Raw genomic sequence first — 16173 nt, forward strand, 5'->3', positions numbered from 1 at the left:
CCTCCAAACTTTGTGTGGCCTTCAGATTAGCTCAAGAACAGTGCGTAGAGAGCTTCATGGAATGGGTTTCCATGGCCGAGCAGCTGCATCCTAGCCTTACATCATCAAGTGCAATGCAAAGCGTCAGATGCAGTGGTGTAAAGCACACCGCCACTGGACTCTAGAGCAGTGGAGACGTGTTCTCTGGAGTGACTAATCACGCTTCTCTGTCTGGCAATCCGATGGACGAGTCTGGGTTTTGCGGTTGCCAGGAGAACGGTGCTTGCTTGACGGAATTGTGCCAAGTGTAAAGTTTGGTGGAGGGGGGATTATGGTGTGGGGGTGTTTTTCAGCGGTTGGGCTTGGCCCCTTAGTTCCAGTGAAAGGAACTCTTAATACTTCAGCATACCAAGATATTTTGGACAATTTTATGCTCCCAACTTTGTGGGAACAGTTTGGGGATGGCCCCTTCCTGTTCCAACATGACTGTGCAACAGTGCACAAAGCAGTCCATAAAAACATGGATGAGCAAGTTTGGTGTGAAGGGACCTTGACTGGCCTGCACAGAGTCCTGTCCTCAACCCGATAGAACACCTTTGGGATGAATTAGAGCGGAGACTGAGAGCCAGGCCTTCTCGTCCAACATCAGTGCCTGACCTCACAAAAGAGCTTGTAGAAGAAAGACAAAAAACATGGGAATTTTTTACCAATACAGTGAAAGTCAATAGGGGCCCAATGTTGTTTTGACTTCTGCTTTTTGTTGGTTTAATCATTAAATTTGTTCAAAATATATTTTTGTGTGTGTTCCACAAACAAATGAAAGTCATACATGTTTGTGTTAGTAAATTACAGAATTTTCATTTTTGGCTGAACTATCCCTTTAAGAAAACCACATTTTCTTTGCAGTAGTTTGCAGGAATCTGACAGAAGTAGCATAATTTGTTTAATATTCTTTATTAAATGAAAGAAATAAAACACTGTCATGAAATAATTGGGATTTTATAGAACATTAACAAAAATGCAGATTCATTGCACATTGCTGTATCTTAATGTTTGGTTTACAGGTCTGCGCTCGTCTCAGTCTGTAATAAACTTCATATCAGAAAGCCTTGTTTTACTGACAATATGAGCCACAGAAAAGAACCACATTTTTCTATTGAGTCAGAAAGATACCAACAAGTAAACAAGGTTGTAAACTTTAAAACCAGGGCAAAGGTATCAATATTTAAGGGGGAAAACCCTGACTACCACCAAACATCCAATATTAATATGCCATTCTTAAGAAGGGAACATGCGAACGCTCTATATTGATGGCAGTGTATTAGGAATTTGAGCATATTTGGTTGAGAATGAAGCTGAAAACCCCATTAGTATGTATTTGACGAGTGTATACGGTTCACATGTGATGGTTTGATCTGATTATGTTATATTGGGTTTCAGATTAGGATAAGTCAGTAGGTTTGTATGTGTGTGTGTGTGTTAGGAGGTGTGCTGAGGCAGATTCTGTGGTGGCTCAGCTGGCAGGTTATTCTGAACATCTCCATTCTGATCGACTGCGACTTTCCCCACTACAAGACAAAACAGGCAATGTTTACTGTGCTGAAACATTTAACCTGAAATGGTTAATAGAATCAATTAAAACAAATATATATTAAGGGTAACCAAAGGCTGAATCATGGACTATTCATTTCATTCTTCTCACCTTGACTGTCTTCATTTGCTAGTTTCTGGATCTCTTTTTGAAACTGGAGCTCTCCATGAGGACCTGAGGGAGGCTGTCTATTCACTGCCTGTTGCTCCTTTTGTTTTTGTGACATCTCCATTACTGCCTGATTAGAAGTAAAACAAGCTCTCAAAATTTTGCCAAAAAGTACAACAATATGCAGTACAAATGTTGTAAATGTTTTAAAATCATTTGTTTTAGTATGGTACAGCAGGGCTCAACAGTAAGTTTTTTTTGAGTTACACGAACACGTGATTTTTTTTTTTACACATGCACGCAAAAAAAAAAAAAAAATCAATTTAAGAATATTATGAACTTATATTACATTTAACATGTATACAGTACTTTAAATTTATTTTATACACATATATTCTTAACCAAGGAACAATTATAATAGCTAGAAATTATACAGCTATTAGAATTATATAGAAAACTCCACGAAAATGGTTGCAACCAAATGTCACAGAAAACAAAATGTTTAAATGTTGTCTACCTGCTGATATTCTCGTTTCTGTGCTTCTAGAGCTTTGCTTCTCTCTTTGAGAAGTTCCTGCTCCTCTCGTAATTTCTCTGCCCTTCTGCCAAGCTCCACCTCCTTATCCCGAAGTTCTGCCTCAAAGCGCTGCAGCTCCTGTTCTGTGTACACTGGCTTTGTATCATCCAGTGTCTTAAATGGAGTTATAAAGAGCGATGAGTAATGAGTTAGCACAAAACACTGCCATGTAAAAGCAGTCTAATAAATCTGGACATGCATCTAAATATGGCTCTAACCTCCCATTCCTTTTTGTCATTAAACTCCTTCTTCTCTGTAGATTTGAGGAACTCTTCCAGGCTGACCAGCCTATCATGATTGATATCAACCTGCAATGTGGGGAAGCAGCGAGTGAGTGGGGAAAAAAAGCCTATTTCAGAAGTCATAGTTAGGTATTTAAAAGCGAACTGAAGAAACTAATTAAAAAAATAAGACATTAGGGCTGTGAATATTTTAAGCCAGATAAAAGAATGACTATTTCTTCCTCTCATGCACCCTGAAGGAACAGAACAGATGGAGACACTGCTGCTCCACACATTGTGAAAGTGTTAAAAAGCTGAGTCTGAGAACGACAGATAAAGGAAAGACAGAGAATGTGTGCATTTAGATACACTATTACAACAGTTATGCTTAAACTGTCAGCCATACACAGCAATTCTGAAAAGTGTTTTATATCAGATAAAAGATAGTGTAAACTCAATCACCAGGTACACATTTTTGCAAATTATCAACATTTGAGTGGCTTATTTGATGTGTACTTATCCGTTTACATTTTAAACAACAAAATCAAAGAAAAAAAGTCACATTTCAAAATAAGTTTACATAGCGTTAAGGCTTTAAGAGCTGAATTTGGTCGTTTTCAGTGTTCGTTGTACATATAAACACACTCAATGAGAGATTGAGTAAGAAATTGAATATTTTACGTTTTGCATGACATGTTCTCGCATCCTCAGCCTTTCCTCCTCCATCTCCATCATGTCATCCTCTTCATTCTTGGGATCATACACTTTCTCCAGCTAAGACAGCAAAAAAGAAAAGAAAAGATTAACACATTGAAAAGATAATAACTACTTAAGCACCCTTTCAGTTATTGATATTTGCTTGTTTATTGCATGTAAAGAACAGCTTTTGAGGCCTCGTCAAACATGTCATTGCAGATTCCCATGTTGAGGATGTTTTACTCGCGATGGCCACTAGAGCCCACTAGAGCCTTAACTGCTAACTCGATTACAACATCTAGAGGCTTACATCACTGCCAATAACAGACTGTCATGACTCATTAACCTCACATGTCAAACATTACCTCTTTTGTAAAGAGGGCCTCCAGCTCTTGCTCATCCAACACACCATCGCCATTTGTATCTAGGAGAGAAAACACAATTCAATTCATTTTGCCAGCAGAACGGCTGCTTATGATCTAGCTGAGGACAAAGCAAAGACTCACCGTGGAGCTTAAAGAAAGTCTTGGGATTGAACTCCTGTGGATCCAGCCCATCTGTCTCTTCCCAGACCTCCCGTAACTGATCCACGCTACCCTGAATGGATGACGAGGAAGTAAAAGAAGAACGTTTTACTAATTGCAAATGTGAAGTAAGCAGAAAAAGATCCAACTCATCTCAGTCTATCTATCCATACATAACCCATTCTTCATCCCTCTCACCGGAGCATTAACTTTAGGATGTTTCCGGTGCTTTTCTTTCAGCTCCTCGATTCGCTTCTCCTCCTTCTCCCTCTTCTCCTGGTCCAAACTCTTCAGGTACTCCCTCCTCTCATGTTCTTTCAGCATCTCGTAGCGTTTAAACTCCTCATGGCGCTCTGCATCGTAATTCTCAAGATCTTTAGTGGCCTGACAAATAAGCACAAAACAAACGCGTATGATTCTATAGACAGTTAACTCTTTCCCTGCCATTGACGAATTGACTCTTCGTACATGAGAAAACGCTTCCCTGTCATTGATGAGTTTACGAATTTCCGTGTTTTCACTGTTATACACTGGGGAAAGCCCTTACATTTCCTGAACGAGTACAGTATCTCCAGATCAAAACAGAAGCACAAACGAGTAAGCAGATGCATATGAAAAATAATGCGATCATCAACAATAAACAGCATATAAATCAAAATGGCGAAATGTTACAGAGTGAAATGTCGACCCAGGAGGTGGTTAGGACTTTATTGGTAAGCATTTTATTTTACAGTTATATTGTATGTCATTTGAAGGGGTTATGCTAATTGGGGTAATATACTGTGGGATATTAATTTGAGGCATTACGGTAGCATAATGTTCTTTTGCAATTTCACATTATGGCGTTTAGGAATGGGCATTACCGTGGCGATAAGCAGCTCCAGGTCTTTGGCCTCAAATGTGTTCTGATTATGAGGATCCAGATGTTCAAACTGCTTCAACAAGGAGGCGTGATCCATCTGAACACCTGATATTTGTGTGTACATAAGCGTGGGAGTCACATCAACAGAACCAACCAATTTTCTTATCAGTATCACTTGAGTAATACATAAGCATACTCACTCTGCGTATTGGTGCTGTCCAATTTTGCCTTCAGCAACATCCTGAGACGTGAGACCTCTTGCCTCTTCAGCTCATCCAGTCGAGTCCTCACATGGTGGCCCACCAAATCCAACTCCTTACTGAGGCGTCCATTCTAATAGACAGTATCTTTCCATTAAGGACTTGAAGTACAGATGAAATTATAAAACTTCAAAGCACAAAGGTTATAGAGCACAACAGAGGCTCCACGCATTTTCAGCGGCACTGGTATTATCCCTATTCATTTTCTCCAGAGGGATTTGTCAGCTCTGAGATGAATCACAACATTACAAACTTTAACTTGAACAAAATATAAGAAAAAGATTGTGTACTTTTTATGAGGTAATGATTGCAAACATATTTCAAATTACATAAAAGAATAAAAATGATGACTGATTTAATTGGTTAGTTCACACAAAAATGAGAATGGCCATTGACTTCCAAAACTATAGGGGGAGGGGAGGGGGGGTACTATGGGCCCATCACCCGTTTACCTTGATGTCTTCTGTGTTGGCTGTCTGGAGTTTTTCTCTGAAGTGAGGGTCTGTTTCCAACACCTCAATCACCTCTCTGAGGTAACGGTCATAGTACAGACCAGTGTCCTGAGACATACACATATAGCAAAAAACAAGAGTATATGTGATTATTGAACTACAGATAAACACATATGATGTGCTCTTGTTCTGAGACCAGGCGTACCACATTTTCTTCTGGTTTCTCCTCCGGAGGGGATTCTTGGTTACGATCTATCGGCACCGTCCACACCACGAGACAGAGTGACAGAAGCAGCAGTCCTTTAAACCCGCCTGTCATCCTTGGGTATCTTGAAAACGCACAGATTTACATTGGTTAGACAGCCTTCTCTTTCACCCTAAAGGAACACCTCGACACCGGAGAATCAATAGCTTATATTTTTGGAGCGAGACATGTCCCTTTAAACAGACATGATTATATGTATAAGAACACGTCGACCATGACTAGAGAGTAGTCGAAAAGAGGAAGTGTGTATGGGAGTTCGCGAAAACACAATGAACACGTTTGACAGCAGATGTAACGTTAACTTCTACAACAACAACAAAAACAGCCACTGACTTCTACAACACTGTCTGTAGTGTCGTTCGGTCCTCTTTAGTCTATATCAAATAAACAGCGAGTTCTCTTACCACAGGGTCAGTCAGATCCTGTTTCAGCGGCGAGTGAAGCCTATGATGACAACAAATTACTCAGCACTGCTGCTTAAAAAAAATGCGGCTATGAATTATGACGCAATCCAACCGCGACGCTTCCTGCGTGCAAACCGGTGCAAACATGTATTGGCCCATAATTACAGTATATTTTCAGTAGCCTGTTTGTATAGTAACACCGTTTGTTATTAAAATTATAAACGCAATACATTTTTCTATAATTCAATTAAACCAGTTTACCAAAAAGGCCAATTCAAAACGTTCGGGAAATGATTACATCAATGTAATGTAAGGATCGCCTAAAATCAACTGTTATTCGGTAGTAAAAAGAAAAAAAAGATATTTTTTATAATGTACTTATATTATTTATATTTATAATAACTAATAATATTTTTATATGATAATACATTATTATATAGTGTATATTATTATTGTTATTATTATTATTATTATTAAAGGGATAGTTCACCCAAAAACGAAAATTTGATGTTTATCTGCTTACCCCCCAGGCATCCAAGATGTAGGTGTCTTTGTTTCTTCAGTAGAACATAAATTAAGATTTTTAACTCCATCCGTTGCTGTGTGCCAGTTGTATAATGCATGTCAATGGGGTCTAATTCTATTAGAGTAAAAAAAACATGGACAGACAACTTCAAATTAAACCCCGCGGCTCGTGACGACACATTGATGTCTTAAGACACGAAACGATCGGTTTCTGAGAGAAACCGAACGGTATTTATGCAATTATATCACCTCATATCAGACGAAAGCTTCAGCTCTCCAGACTGCCATCACTTCCCGTGAGTGAGGTCAAAATTCCGACCGGGTCATAGTTATATACATAGATACCTCATTAGTGCCTGCGTGGATCATGGCGTGGATCGCTCGAATGAGGAATCTACGTATACATATCTATGACCCGGCCGGAATTTTGACCTCACTCACGGGAAGTGATGGCAGTCTGGAGAGCTGAAGCGTTCGTCTGATATGAGGTGATATAATTGCATGAATACCGTTCGGTTTCTCTCAGAAACCGATCGTTTCGTGTCTTAAGACATCAATGTGTCGTCACGAGCCGCGGGGTTTAATTTGAAGTTGTCTGTCCATGTTTTTTTTACTCTAATAGAATTAGACCCCATTGACAAGCATTATATGAGTGACACACAGCAACGGTTGGAGTTAAAAATCTTATTTTGTGTTCTACTGAAGAAACGAAGACACCTACATCTTGGATGCCTTAGGGGTAAGCAAGAAAACATTAAATTTTCGTTTTTGGGTGAACTATCCCTTTAATACATGTGCCACTAAAACTTTCTAAAAGAGCAAGGACCAATATGTTGCACCATGCTTCCTTCTTTTTTCTTCTTCTCATCTCGCATGTAAAATGGACTTTGAGAAACGCACAACAGTTTTGGCAAACATAGACACTTTATTTCAATTACTTCGAAAAATAGATATTAATTTATATCCAACACTTTGATTACATACAGGCTGAAACACTGACAAACAAAATAAATTAAATATAAAAATGTGCACACAATAAATAATATGATAATAAATCAACTATAAAATGTAGAAATGTAATACATAAAGTGGAAAGGATAAACCTGAAATACATAAAAAGTCAAAATTACAGTTATGGCAATAGGAGTAATAAATATGGCACAAGTAATCCATCAAACAAATAAATAAAAAATATTATAAATTAGATCACTTCAGAAGTTACAAAACATAAACATCACATTGTGTTTAAATCAGTTTTACTGATAAATAAAAGTGTGATTCAATAAATATGACTCGTAAATGAACCCTGTAGCTATTAAAAGTCTATTTCTCTTAGGTCTGTGGGGGTGCTGGCTCTTTCGTCTTCAATATCCCCATTTTTCTCTTCCTGCGCTCCATTTCTCAGTCTCTCCCTGAGAGCTCCTTCTATCAGCTCAGTGCAGCACTGCAGCAGCGCCTGTCGGCAGAAGCGACAATAGTTCAAGACAGACAGTTAACAACAGTCACAGACACATACCAGCACAAGCAGAGCAGATACATCTTTGCTTACCACATCAGTCTGACAGAGTGTGGCCAGGGCAGAGGTCATGACACTCAGCTCTCCCGCACTCTTGGCCCTCAAACCCCGAAGGGCAGAGTTCAGTGCAGCTGCAGCAACCAGGGACGGAGGAGTTCCCAGAAAACGCGAGTCACACACACACATGGCAACAAGTGTATCGCTGTGGCGCCGCAGCGTTGTGAGAAACTCTCCTGTATGCGCGTCACCATCCTTGAGTTCCCCGAGAGTGCGCAGGAAGTGTGGGATAAAGTCCTGAGGGGTCACTGCTGCCACATCCCATCGCAGAGTCGCAAGGACAACACGCTCCATTTCCTGTTAGAGTGAGCATATGTACACTGACTTATAGTGTGTGTATATATATATATATATATATATATATATACTTTTTTGTCTCCTAAATGCAAAACACCATTTTTTTATTATATGTATTTGAATTAATTAATTTTATTATATTTTATTTAGTTGTTTCATACTTTTAGACACAACTGAGCATAAGTGAATTTTGATTAATTAAAAAAAAAAGTTTTAAATGGAAAATTAAAAACTCACCCGCAGATTTGATAAGAGAAAGTCGTACTCTGCTGCCGCACATAGGGTATCTGCACTAACTGTGTCACTTTCTGTCAGTTTTGAGGCCACCAGGACACACGCTGCAGCCAGACAGGATGGAGAGACAGGCAAAGATAGAGTGGCCGACAGATATCGATCCAGCAGGGAGACAGCCAGAGGAAATACAGACTCATCACAGTCACATTCACAGCACACCTATTAAAACACAGAAGATGGATGGATGGATGATTTAAAGAACAACAGCAACAACAAAAACCCTCACAGGCATAGCAAGCATGTTCTGAACTTGAAAAAAAACATTTGGACTGTAGAACTGTTCCTGTCATTATAGTTCGTTTCATTCATCTTGATCTGAATTTCTTCTTAAAGGGATGATTCACTCAAAAGCAAAAATTATATCATAATTTATGCATTCCAAACCTGAATGACTTTCCTTAATAGAAGGTGTTTCTAAAACTTTCTTTTTGTCTTTTTAATTAAATGGACAAAAACTTTTGCCCCGATTTCAAAGCCAAGACTTAAGATAGTCCCAGACTAAAATGCATGTTTGAGCTTTTTTAACTAAAAGCAACTTGCATTGACATATCTTAAAATATGTCAGTGCCACTGTTATGTTTCAAGATGCACACCAGTAATGTTTTTTTTTTCCAAGGCCTAATCCTGGCTTAGATTTTAAGCCCTGTCTGTGAAACCGGGCCTTAAAACATTTTTCAAAATCTTTTCCCAAGTTAATTGTTAGGAGAGCCATCCCATTCATTGTGAAAAATTAAATAAATAATAATATTTCAGATCTTCATAAAACCCCAAATCTCCTCCATGGTCCACTTGGGCAGGTTCTCTCAGTGTTTCAGACGTTTTATTTAGATTTTCATGTTTAACAAAAGTTATTTCAATTTTAAAGTATTGATAAAGTATGTTTACGGGCTGTTTAATTCATAAGATGTAATCAAAATAAAAAATGAATTAAAATAAAATGAATTCAAACTAAATCCATAAAATGATCCCATGATAGGAACCCCTAAAAGGTTCAATAGAACTACCTCCATGGTCCACTTGGCCAATTCCTCTCTGCGCTGTGGTTCTCTCTGGATGAGAGAGATGTAGAGAGGAGATGGCAGGTATCTCTCCTCTGACTGCAGAAGTCTCTGAATAACCCTCAGCCCAGAGGCGCTGGGGTCCCATGGGGCTCGGACTGAAGACTGAGTCCTGTCCTGGCCCTCTTCCTCCTCACACCACAGAGACACCGACATCACTCCTGCCAGCAGTTGTGATCCAATACTGAAGTTGTCCAAAGTGTGTCTCAAATGTCCTGGTCCCGAGCAGAAGAGTAAGTGCCAACTTCCTTGTGCTCTTTAAAGTGCTTACGTTTGAATGTGTGCTGGTGAGGGTCTGTTTCTTGCGTTGTTCTCAGCCGTCTTCTCTCTTCGGTCTGCTTATATATCCTCTGAGTGAAAGGGTGACTGGTGATGAATAAAGTGAAAAAGTGAAGAATAAAAGAGGGGTGTGTAAAATGAGTGGAGTAAAAAAATAAAGGACCACAATGTTGGCCGAGCAACAATGGCATCAACAGGTGGAGAGAGAGAGAGAGGGAGGAGGCAAGAGAGGGAGTCGCCCAGAGGGACATGGCAACAGCTTGTCACCGTCAGTGAGCGAAGAAAAGAGAGAACGAAAGAGAGAGAGAGGAGAGAAAGAGGTCATCACCATGCTGTGACAATGGGAATGAATAACAATAAGACATGGATGTTGGTGACAGTGAAGGGTATCAGATAAAGATGGTGGGATTACATTTACACATCTATATATCAAATAAAGATATGCTGTAATTCATGAACTGTAATGTATGACTCCTAAAACCTCCAGCTAGTTGTTGAAGGTCATGGTTTTTAAAGCAATCTCAAGGCACATACCACAAATACTGTACATTCTTAAATATCTCATAACTTTAGCATTAGAGGCACAAATGCCAAACTATTATCTACCGTAAAATTACCCTAGCGTAAAGAGTAGTGAGTTTGAAATGTCTTTATCCCTTGGGAATTTTGGTCTGTCTCACATCACAGATAATTTTGTCATATGTATTGAATTGATATTAAGTTAATTATAATAAAACACAATTTTGCATATACTTTGAGTAAAAAAAAAAAAAAGCTCCAACATTCAACCCAGTTACCCATGTTGTAAAAGAAACAAAACAGAAGATATAAGATGATCAATAACTACAAATAATTATTTTTTTAGTTTTATAAATTGTCTTTCATTTTTATATTATATTACTTATATTATATTATTAGATTAGATTAAAATAGCATATTTGTAACATATAATATTAATAGGATTCCAAAACTTTTTATCTGCAATACCCCTTTGGCCTAAAATATTTACTTGAAGTCCCCTCTGAGATTTTCATTTAATATATTAATAATTTAACAATACATGCACACACACGTTCACGGTTCTCAGATGCTGGTCACATGACATGCAGGTAAAATATTTCAGATTTTGTATGGAACTGCTTTATTTTTTAATAATTAATTATTAACTTTTCATCAACTCACGAACCCCCATGGGTTCGCAAACCTCAATTTGGGAAACCCTGCTTTATGAGTTTCATTCCTATTTTGTACTCTTAAAATTAGTGGCATTTAAAAGCAACTGGATTTTGGTATCATGTAAAGACTAGCTTTGTCTTGTCTAGAATATTTAATGAAGCCTCTAAAGGCTGTTACAAACAGAGAAACTGATAACCCAGAACACCTGATTTTCCAGGTCTGAAATGACAACAGGCTCAGAGCAGATGGAGAAGCTTTTTGAAATCTGATACATGAGTGCAAGACAGAGACTGAGACTGATGGCTAGAACTGGAGAGTGAACTTTTGTTTTGGCGCACTGAAGTCACACTTACTCACGTGCCACCTAATCACCCCGTCCCCCCCTGTTTTCTGGGGAATCTCATTGTCAAAGCAACTAGTCTCCCATTATGTCTCTCCATCTCACACAACACACACACACACACACACACACACACACACACACACACACACACACACACACACACACACACACACACACACACACACACACACACACACACACACACACACACACACACACACACACACACACACACACACACACACACACACACACACACACACACACACACTGCCCCTCCCTGGGCCAGTGGCAATCTGGTGTCCTGTTTAAAGAGCAGTGAGTCCTCATGGGAGGGCTGGGCGAGGTATGTGCAACAGACAGTGGAGCAGGCAGGTCAATGAGGCGTATTGTCTCTCTTTACAAATCACTGTCAGACACCAGTGCCTGGCCTTCTGCTCCCACTCACTCACACACACTTCACACGCTCGCACTCGACTCCTGGATGGCCCTCACAGTCACAGCAAGACACGTTTAAGTGGACTGGATTTCTCATTGTGTCTACAGGTGGCTGAACATTTCAAATGGCAGAAGTCGAGGTTTTCTAAACATGAGTAATACAAAGTTGATTCTACTTTTGTGTACAGCCTGGGCCAAGTCAAATTAACAAATTATTAAAAATTATATTCAGATTTAAAAATGACTTATTTTCGCTGTTTTAGAAAGTCAAAGACTTTGGAAAAGTAATAGCACAAGTCTCAAGAACAGTGGGGCAAAAAAGTATTTAGTCAGCCACCAATTGTACAAGTTCTCCCACTTAAAAAGATGAGAGAGGTCAAGATCATCATAGGTACACTATGAGAGACGGAATGAGAAAAAAAATCCAGAAAATCACATTGTCTGATTTTTAAAGAATTTATTTGCAAATTATGGTGGAAAATAAGTATTTGGTCACCTACAAACAAGCAAGATTTCTGGCTCTCACAGACCTGTAACTTCTTCTTTAAGAGCCTCCTCTGTCCTCCACTCGTTACCTGTATTAATAGCACCTGTTTGAACTTGTTATCAGTATAAAAGACACCTGTCCACAACCTCAAACAGTCAGACTCCAAACTCCACTATGGCCAAGACCAAAGAGCTGTCAAAGGACACCAGAAACAAAATTGTAGACCTGCACCAGGCTGGGAAGACTGAATCTGAAATAGGTAAGCAGCTTGGTGTGAAGAAATCAACTGTGGGAGCAATTATTAGAAAATGGAAGACATACAAGACCACTGATAATCTCCCTCGATCTGGGGCTCCACGCAAGATCTCACACCGTGGGGTCAAAATTATCAAAATCCCAGACCTAGAGAATGACCTGCCGAGAGCTGGGACCAAAGTAAAGGCTACCATCAGTAACACACTACGCCGCCAGGGACTTAAATCCTGCAGTGCCAGACATGTCCCCCTGCTTAAGCCATTACATGTCCGGGCCCGTCTGAAGTTTGCTAGAGAGCATTTGGATGATCCAGAAGAGGATTGGGAGAATGTCATATGGTCCGATGAAACCAAAATAGAACTTTTTGGTAAAAACTCAACTTTTGGAGGAGAAAGAATGCTGAGTTGCATACAAAGAAAACCATACTGTGAAGCATGGGGGTGGAAACATCATGCTTTGGGACTGTTTTTCTGCAAAGGGACCAGGATGACTGATCCGTGTAAAGGAAAGAATGAACGGGGCCATGTATCGTGAGATTTTGAGTATAAACCTCCTTCGATCAGCAAGGGCATTGAAGATGAAACGTGGCTGGGTCTTTCAGCATGACAATGATCCCAAACACACCGCCCGGGCAACGAAGGATTGGCTTCAGAAGAAGCATTTCAAGGTCCTGGAAGGAGTTGAAAATCTGCGTTGCCCAGTGACAGCCCCAAAACATCACTGCTCTAGAGGAGATCTGCATGGAGGAATGGGCCAAACTACCAGCAACATGTGTGTAAAAACCTTGTGGAGACTTACAGAAAACGTTTGACCTCTGTCATTGCCAACAAAGGGTATATAACAAAGAATTGAGATGAACTTTTGTTATTGACTAAATACTTATTTTCCACCATAATTTGCAAATAAATTCTTTAAAAATCAGACAATGTGATTTTCTGGATTTTATTTTCTCATTCTGTCTCTCATAGTTGAAGTGTACCATGATGAAAATTACAGGCCTCTCTCATCTTTTTAAGTGGGAGAACTTGCCCAATTGGTGGCTGACTAAATACTTCTTTGCCCCACTGTACATCTCAACCTTTATTTGTGTGAAAAGAGGACAGAACAATGTGGAAATGTCAGAAATCCAATATAGGAGTCTCTCAACCCAAAGATATTGGCCAAACTGGCACAATCACACAACAATAACCTTCTAAAAACTGATGAAGTTCTCAAATGTACAAAGAGTGACTTCACTCAGACACCATAGAGCTGCTTGAACTGCTTTAGTCCTTAAAAACTAACTAGAGCTTAACTCAGAGCAGATTGAGTTTGAATGAGGAACTCTTCTCTTTTTTTTGTTCCCCAGTAAAGTGAGGTCATGCCGGCCGTAAAAGGGACAAGATGAGTCTCAGGAGTAAAAGCGTGTGTTTGTGTACGGGACAAAGAAGGGTGGCAGATCGCAGGGCTGTTTAAGTGCCATGCTAAATTCATATGCTGCAGCTGTATTCAAACAAACACAGTGGGAAAATGGAGGGAGGGCGAGAGAAAGACAGACAGAGAAAAGAGAAGGACGACCAGCAGAAAGAGCAGTGTGCAGGACGGTGAGAAGGAGGCGTGGTTCTCCACCCCTCATTTTCCAGCTCATTTGGTAGGACAGTGGGCAACAGTGACCCCATTTACCCTGATCTTTTAACCCCAGTCAGACACCTGCTGATGGAGTGTGTGAATGTGTTTGTTTGTGTGACGACGGCACTGGTGGTGAGCCATGCCGTTCGGTGCCAGACATAAATTACATGGTTTAACAAAACATATGTTGAAATAAAAGATTTTCTGGTTCATTAATTCATCTTTTTACTGTAAACATTGATTTTATTTGTTTACTAACCAATTCATAAATTCTCAATTCAAGGGCTCTAAGTTCTTATCTCTCAGTTCATTTTTTCTCTTAAAAGACTTTCTTTTTTTTTGTTTTTTTTTTACGGATAATCTGTTGTAAGCCTCCAAATGATGAAGTCTGACCTATCTGCTCATTCGGCTGAGAATCTAACAAAGAGAGGTGGGTAAAAACGTAAGAGGGTATAAAGATACATAATAATAATAATAATAATAATAATAATAATAATAATAATAATAATAATAATAATAATAATAATAATAATAATAAAGATTTTAAATAAATGTAAATAAATAAATAAAGCTATCAAGAATGTTTTTCCCCCCATTTATTTGTTAGAATAAATAATAATAAAAACATTATCGAAATGAACATTTACATATCATGAAATGATATTTTAATCAAAGTTATTATAAAGTGTTACAGAGAAAGCTGTATTAAGATAATACATACAAAGATGAAAACTATTTCAAATAAATGTAAAAATGTTTATCTATGAGCTGATTTTTATATTATATCTTTTTTAATTATAAGATTTTTTTAACATCAGAATGAACATTTACATATAATGTAATGCTGACTATTATTAAAAAGAGTTTCAGAGAAAGCCGTTTATTATGGTAAAGATATTACAAATAATATATTTCAATATTTCAAAAAACAAATGTTTATCTATGACCTGATTTTTATTTTATCTCCATTAAAATATAAATAAAAAATGTATGACATTTTTAACATCTTAATGAGCATTTACATGTAATCAAAGCTTGTTACGTCTACCAGCTGGAGTGCCCATAGTCGCCACCAGAGGGCACTCCTCCTGTCCCTCTTGCTTTTCCATCATGAACTTCAATTCCCATAACCCATTGCCTCGACTCATTATTGTTTGATCACTTCCACCTGTGTGTCATTACCTCATTAACTCTGCCTTTATAAGCCCTGTGTTTTCAGTAATTTTTTTGCTAAGTCTTGTATGTCACAACTGCATTTCTGAGCGCTCCTTTGTTTATCTGTTCCATGGTTTTGACCATGTTTTCTGGATTTGCCTGTCTCTTAGATTACTCTGTTAGATTACTTAGTTCCTGCCCTGGTATCTGCTTGGACCTTTTGCCTGTTTTGGATTGCCCTTTAATAAACTACTGCGTTTGGATCCTCAGCATCTCTGAGCAGTTTGTAACAAAGCTATTATAAAGTGTTACAGAGAGTATTTTCAGTAACACTTTATTTTAGTGTCATGTAGTTACTATAGTAATAACTATAAATTACGCATAATTACATGTAACTAGCTCTAAACCAAACCCTAATCCTAGCCCTATAGTAAGTACTTGTTACTTAATATCAGTACTTAAATGCAGAATTACAGTGTAACAGACACCTTAAAATAAAGTGTAACTGTTTACTTCTCACTATTTATTAATGTATTAAGATAATTAAAGATATTTATTTGAATACATTTTTAATATCTGAATGAACATTTCCATACAATATTTATTTATATTAAAATAAAAATGAACATTTCCATGACATGTTCTATTATATGAATGAACATTTACATATTAAGCTTTTTGTATTGCCAAGGCTAAAAAACCTTTATGCTATATGTATATTGACCAATGGGGCAAGGAATGAGAAC

The 16173-nt window shown here is 38.4% G+C and overlaps 2 protein-coding genes across 3 annotated transcripts; both read right to left on the reverse strand.

Moving 5' to 3' along the window:
- Positions 1–685: 685 nt before the first annotated feature.
- On the reverse strand, positions 686–6052 carry nucb1 (nucleobindin 1). Of its 2 annotated transcripts, none has more exons than XM_079827701.1 (13): positions 5940–6052; positions 5476–5599; positions 5271–5378; positions 4759–4891; positions 4560–4663; positions 3895–4080; positions 3679–3769; positions 3538–3596; positions 3158–3250; positions 2474–2563; positions 2196–2369; positions 1682–1808; positions 686–1547 (listed from the first exon to the last, which is right to left on the reverse strand). In XM_079827701.1, exons 2-13 carry the CDS (start codon positions 5587–5589, stop codon positions 1459–1461), a joined length of 1368 nt encoding a protein of 455 aa, XP_079683827.1. In that variant the 5' UTR covers positions 5590–5599; positions 5940–6052; the 3' UTR covers positions 686–1458. The 2 variants fall into 2 exon arrangements, with proteins under 2 accessions (XP_079683827.1, XP_079683828.1); XM_079827702.1 differs by having other exon boundaries at positions 911–1547; positions 5869–6010.
- Positions 6053–7779: 1727 nt separating this feature from the next.
- ccndx (cyclin Dx) lies at positions 7780–9842 on the reverse strand (the record flags this gene model as incomplete). The annotated part of the gene is made up of 4 exons (XM_079819093.1): positions 7780–7920; positions 8014–8334; positions 8572–8787; positions 9633–9842. The coding sequence occupies 4 exons, from the start codon at positions 9840–9842 to the stop codon at positions 7780–7782; spliced, it is 888 nt and encodes a 295-aa protein (XP_079675219.1).
- Between the last annotated feature and the right edge of the window lie 6331 nt (positions 9843–16173).

The sequence above is a fragment of the Gobio gobio genome (assembly GCF_949357685.1).
Source record: "Gobio gobio genome assembly, chromosome: 1".
Taxonomy (NCBI): domain Eukaryota; kingdom Metazoa; phylum Chordata; class Actinopteri; order Cypriniformes; family Gobionidae; genus Gobio; species Gobio gobio.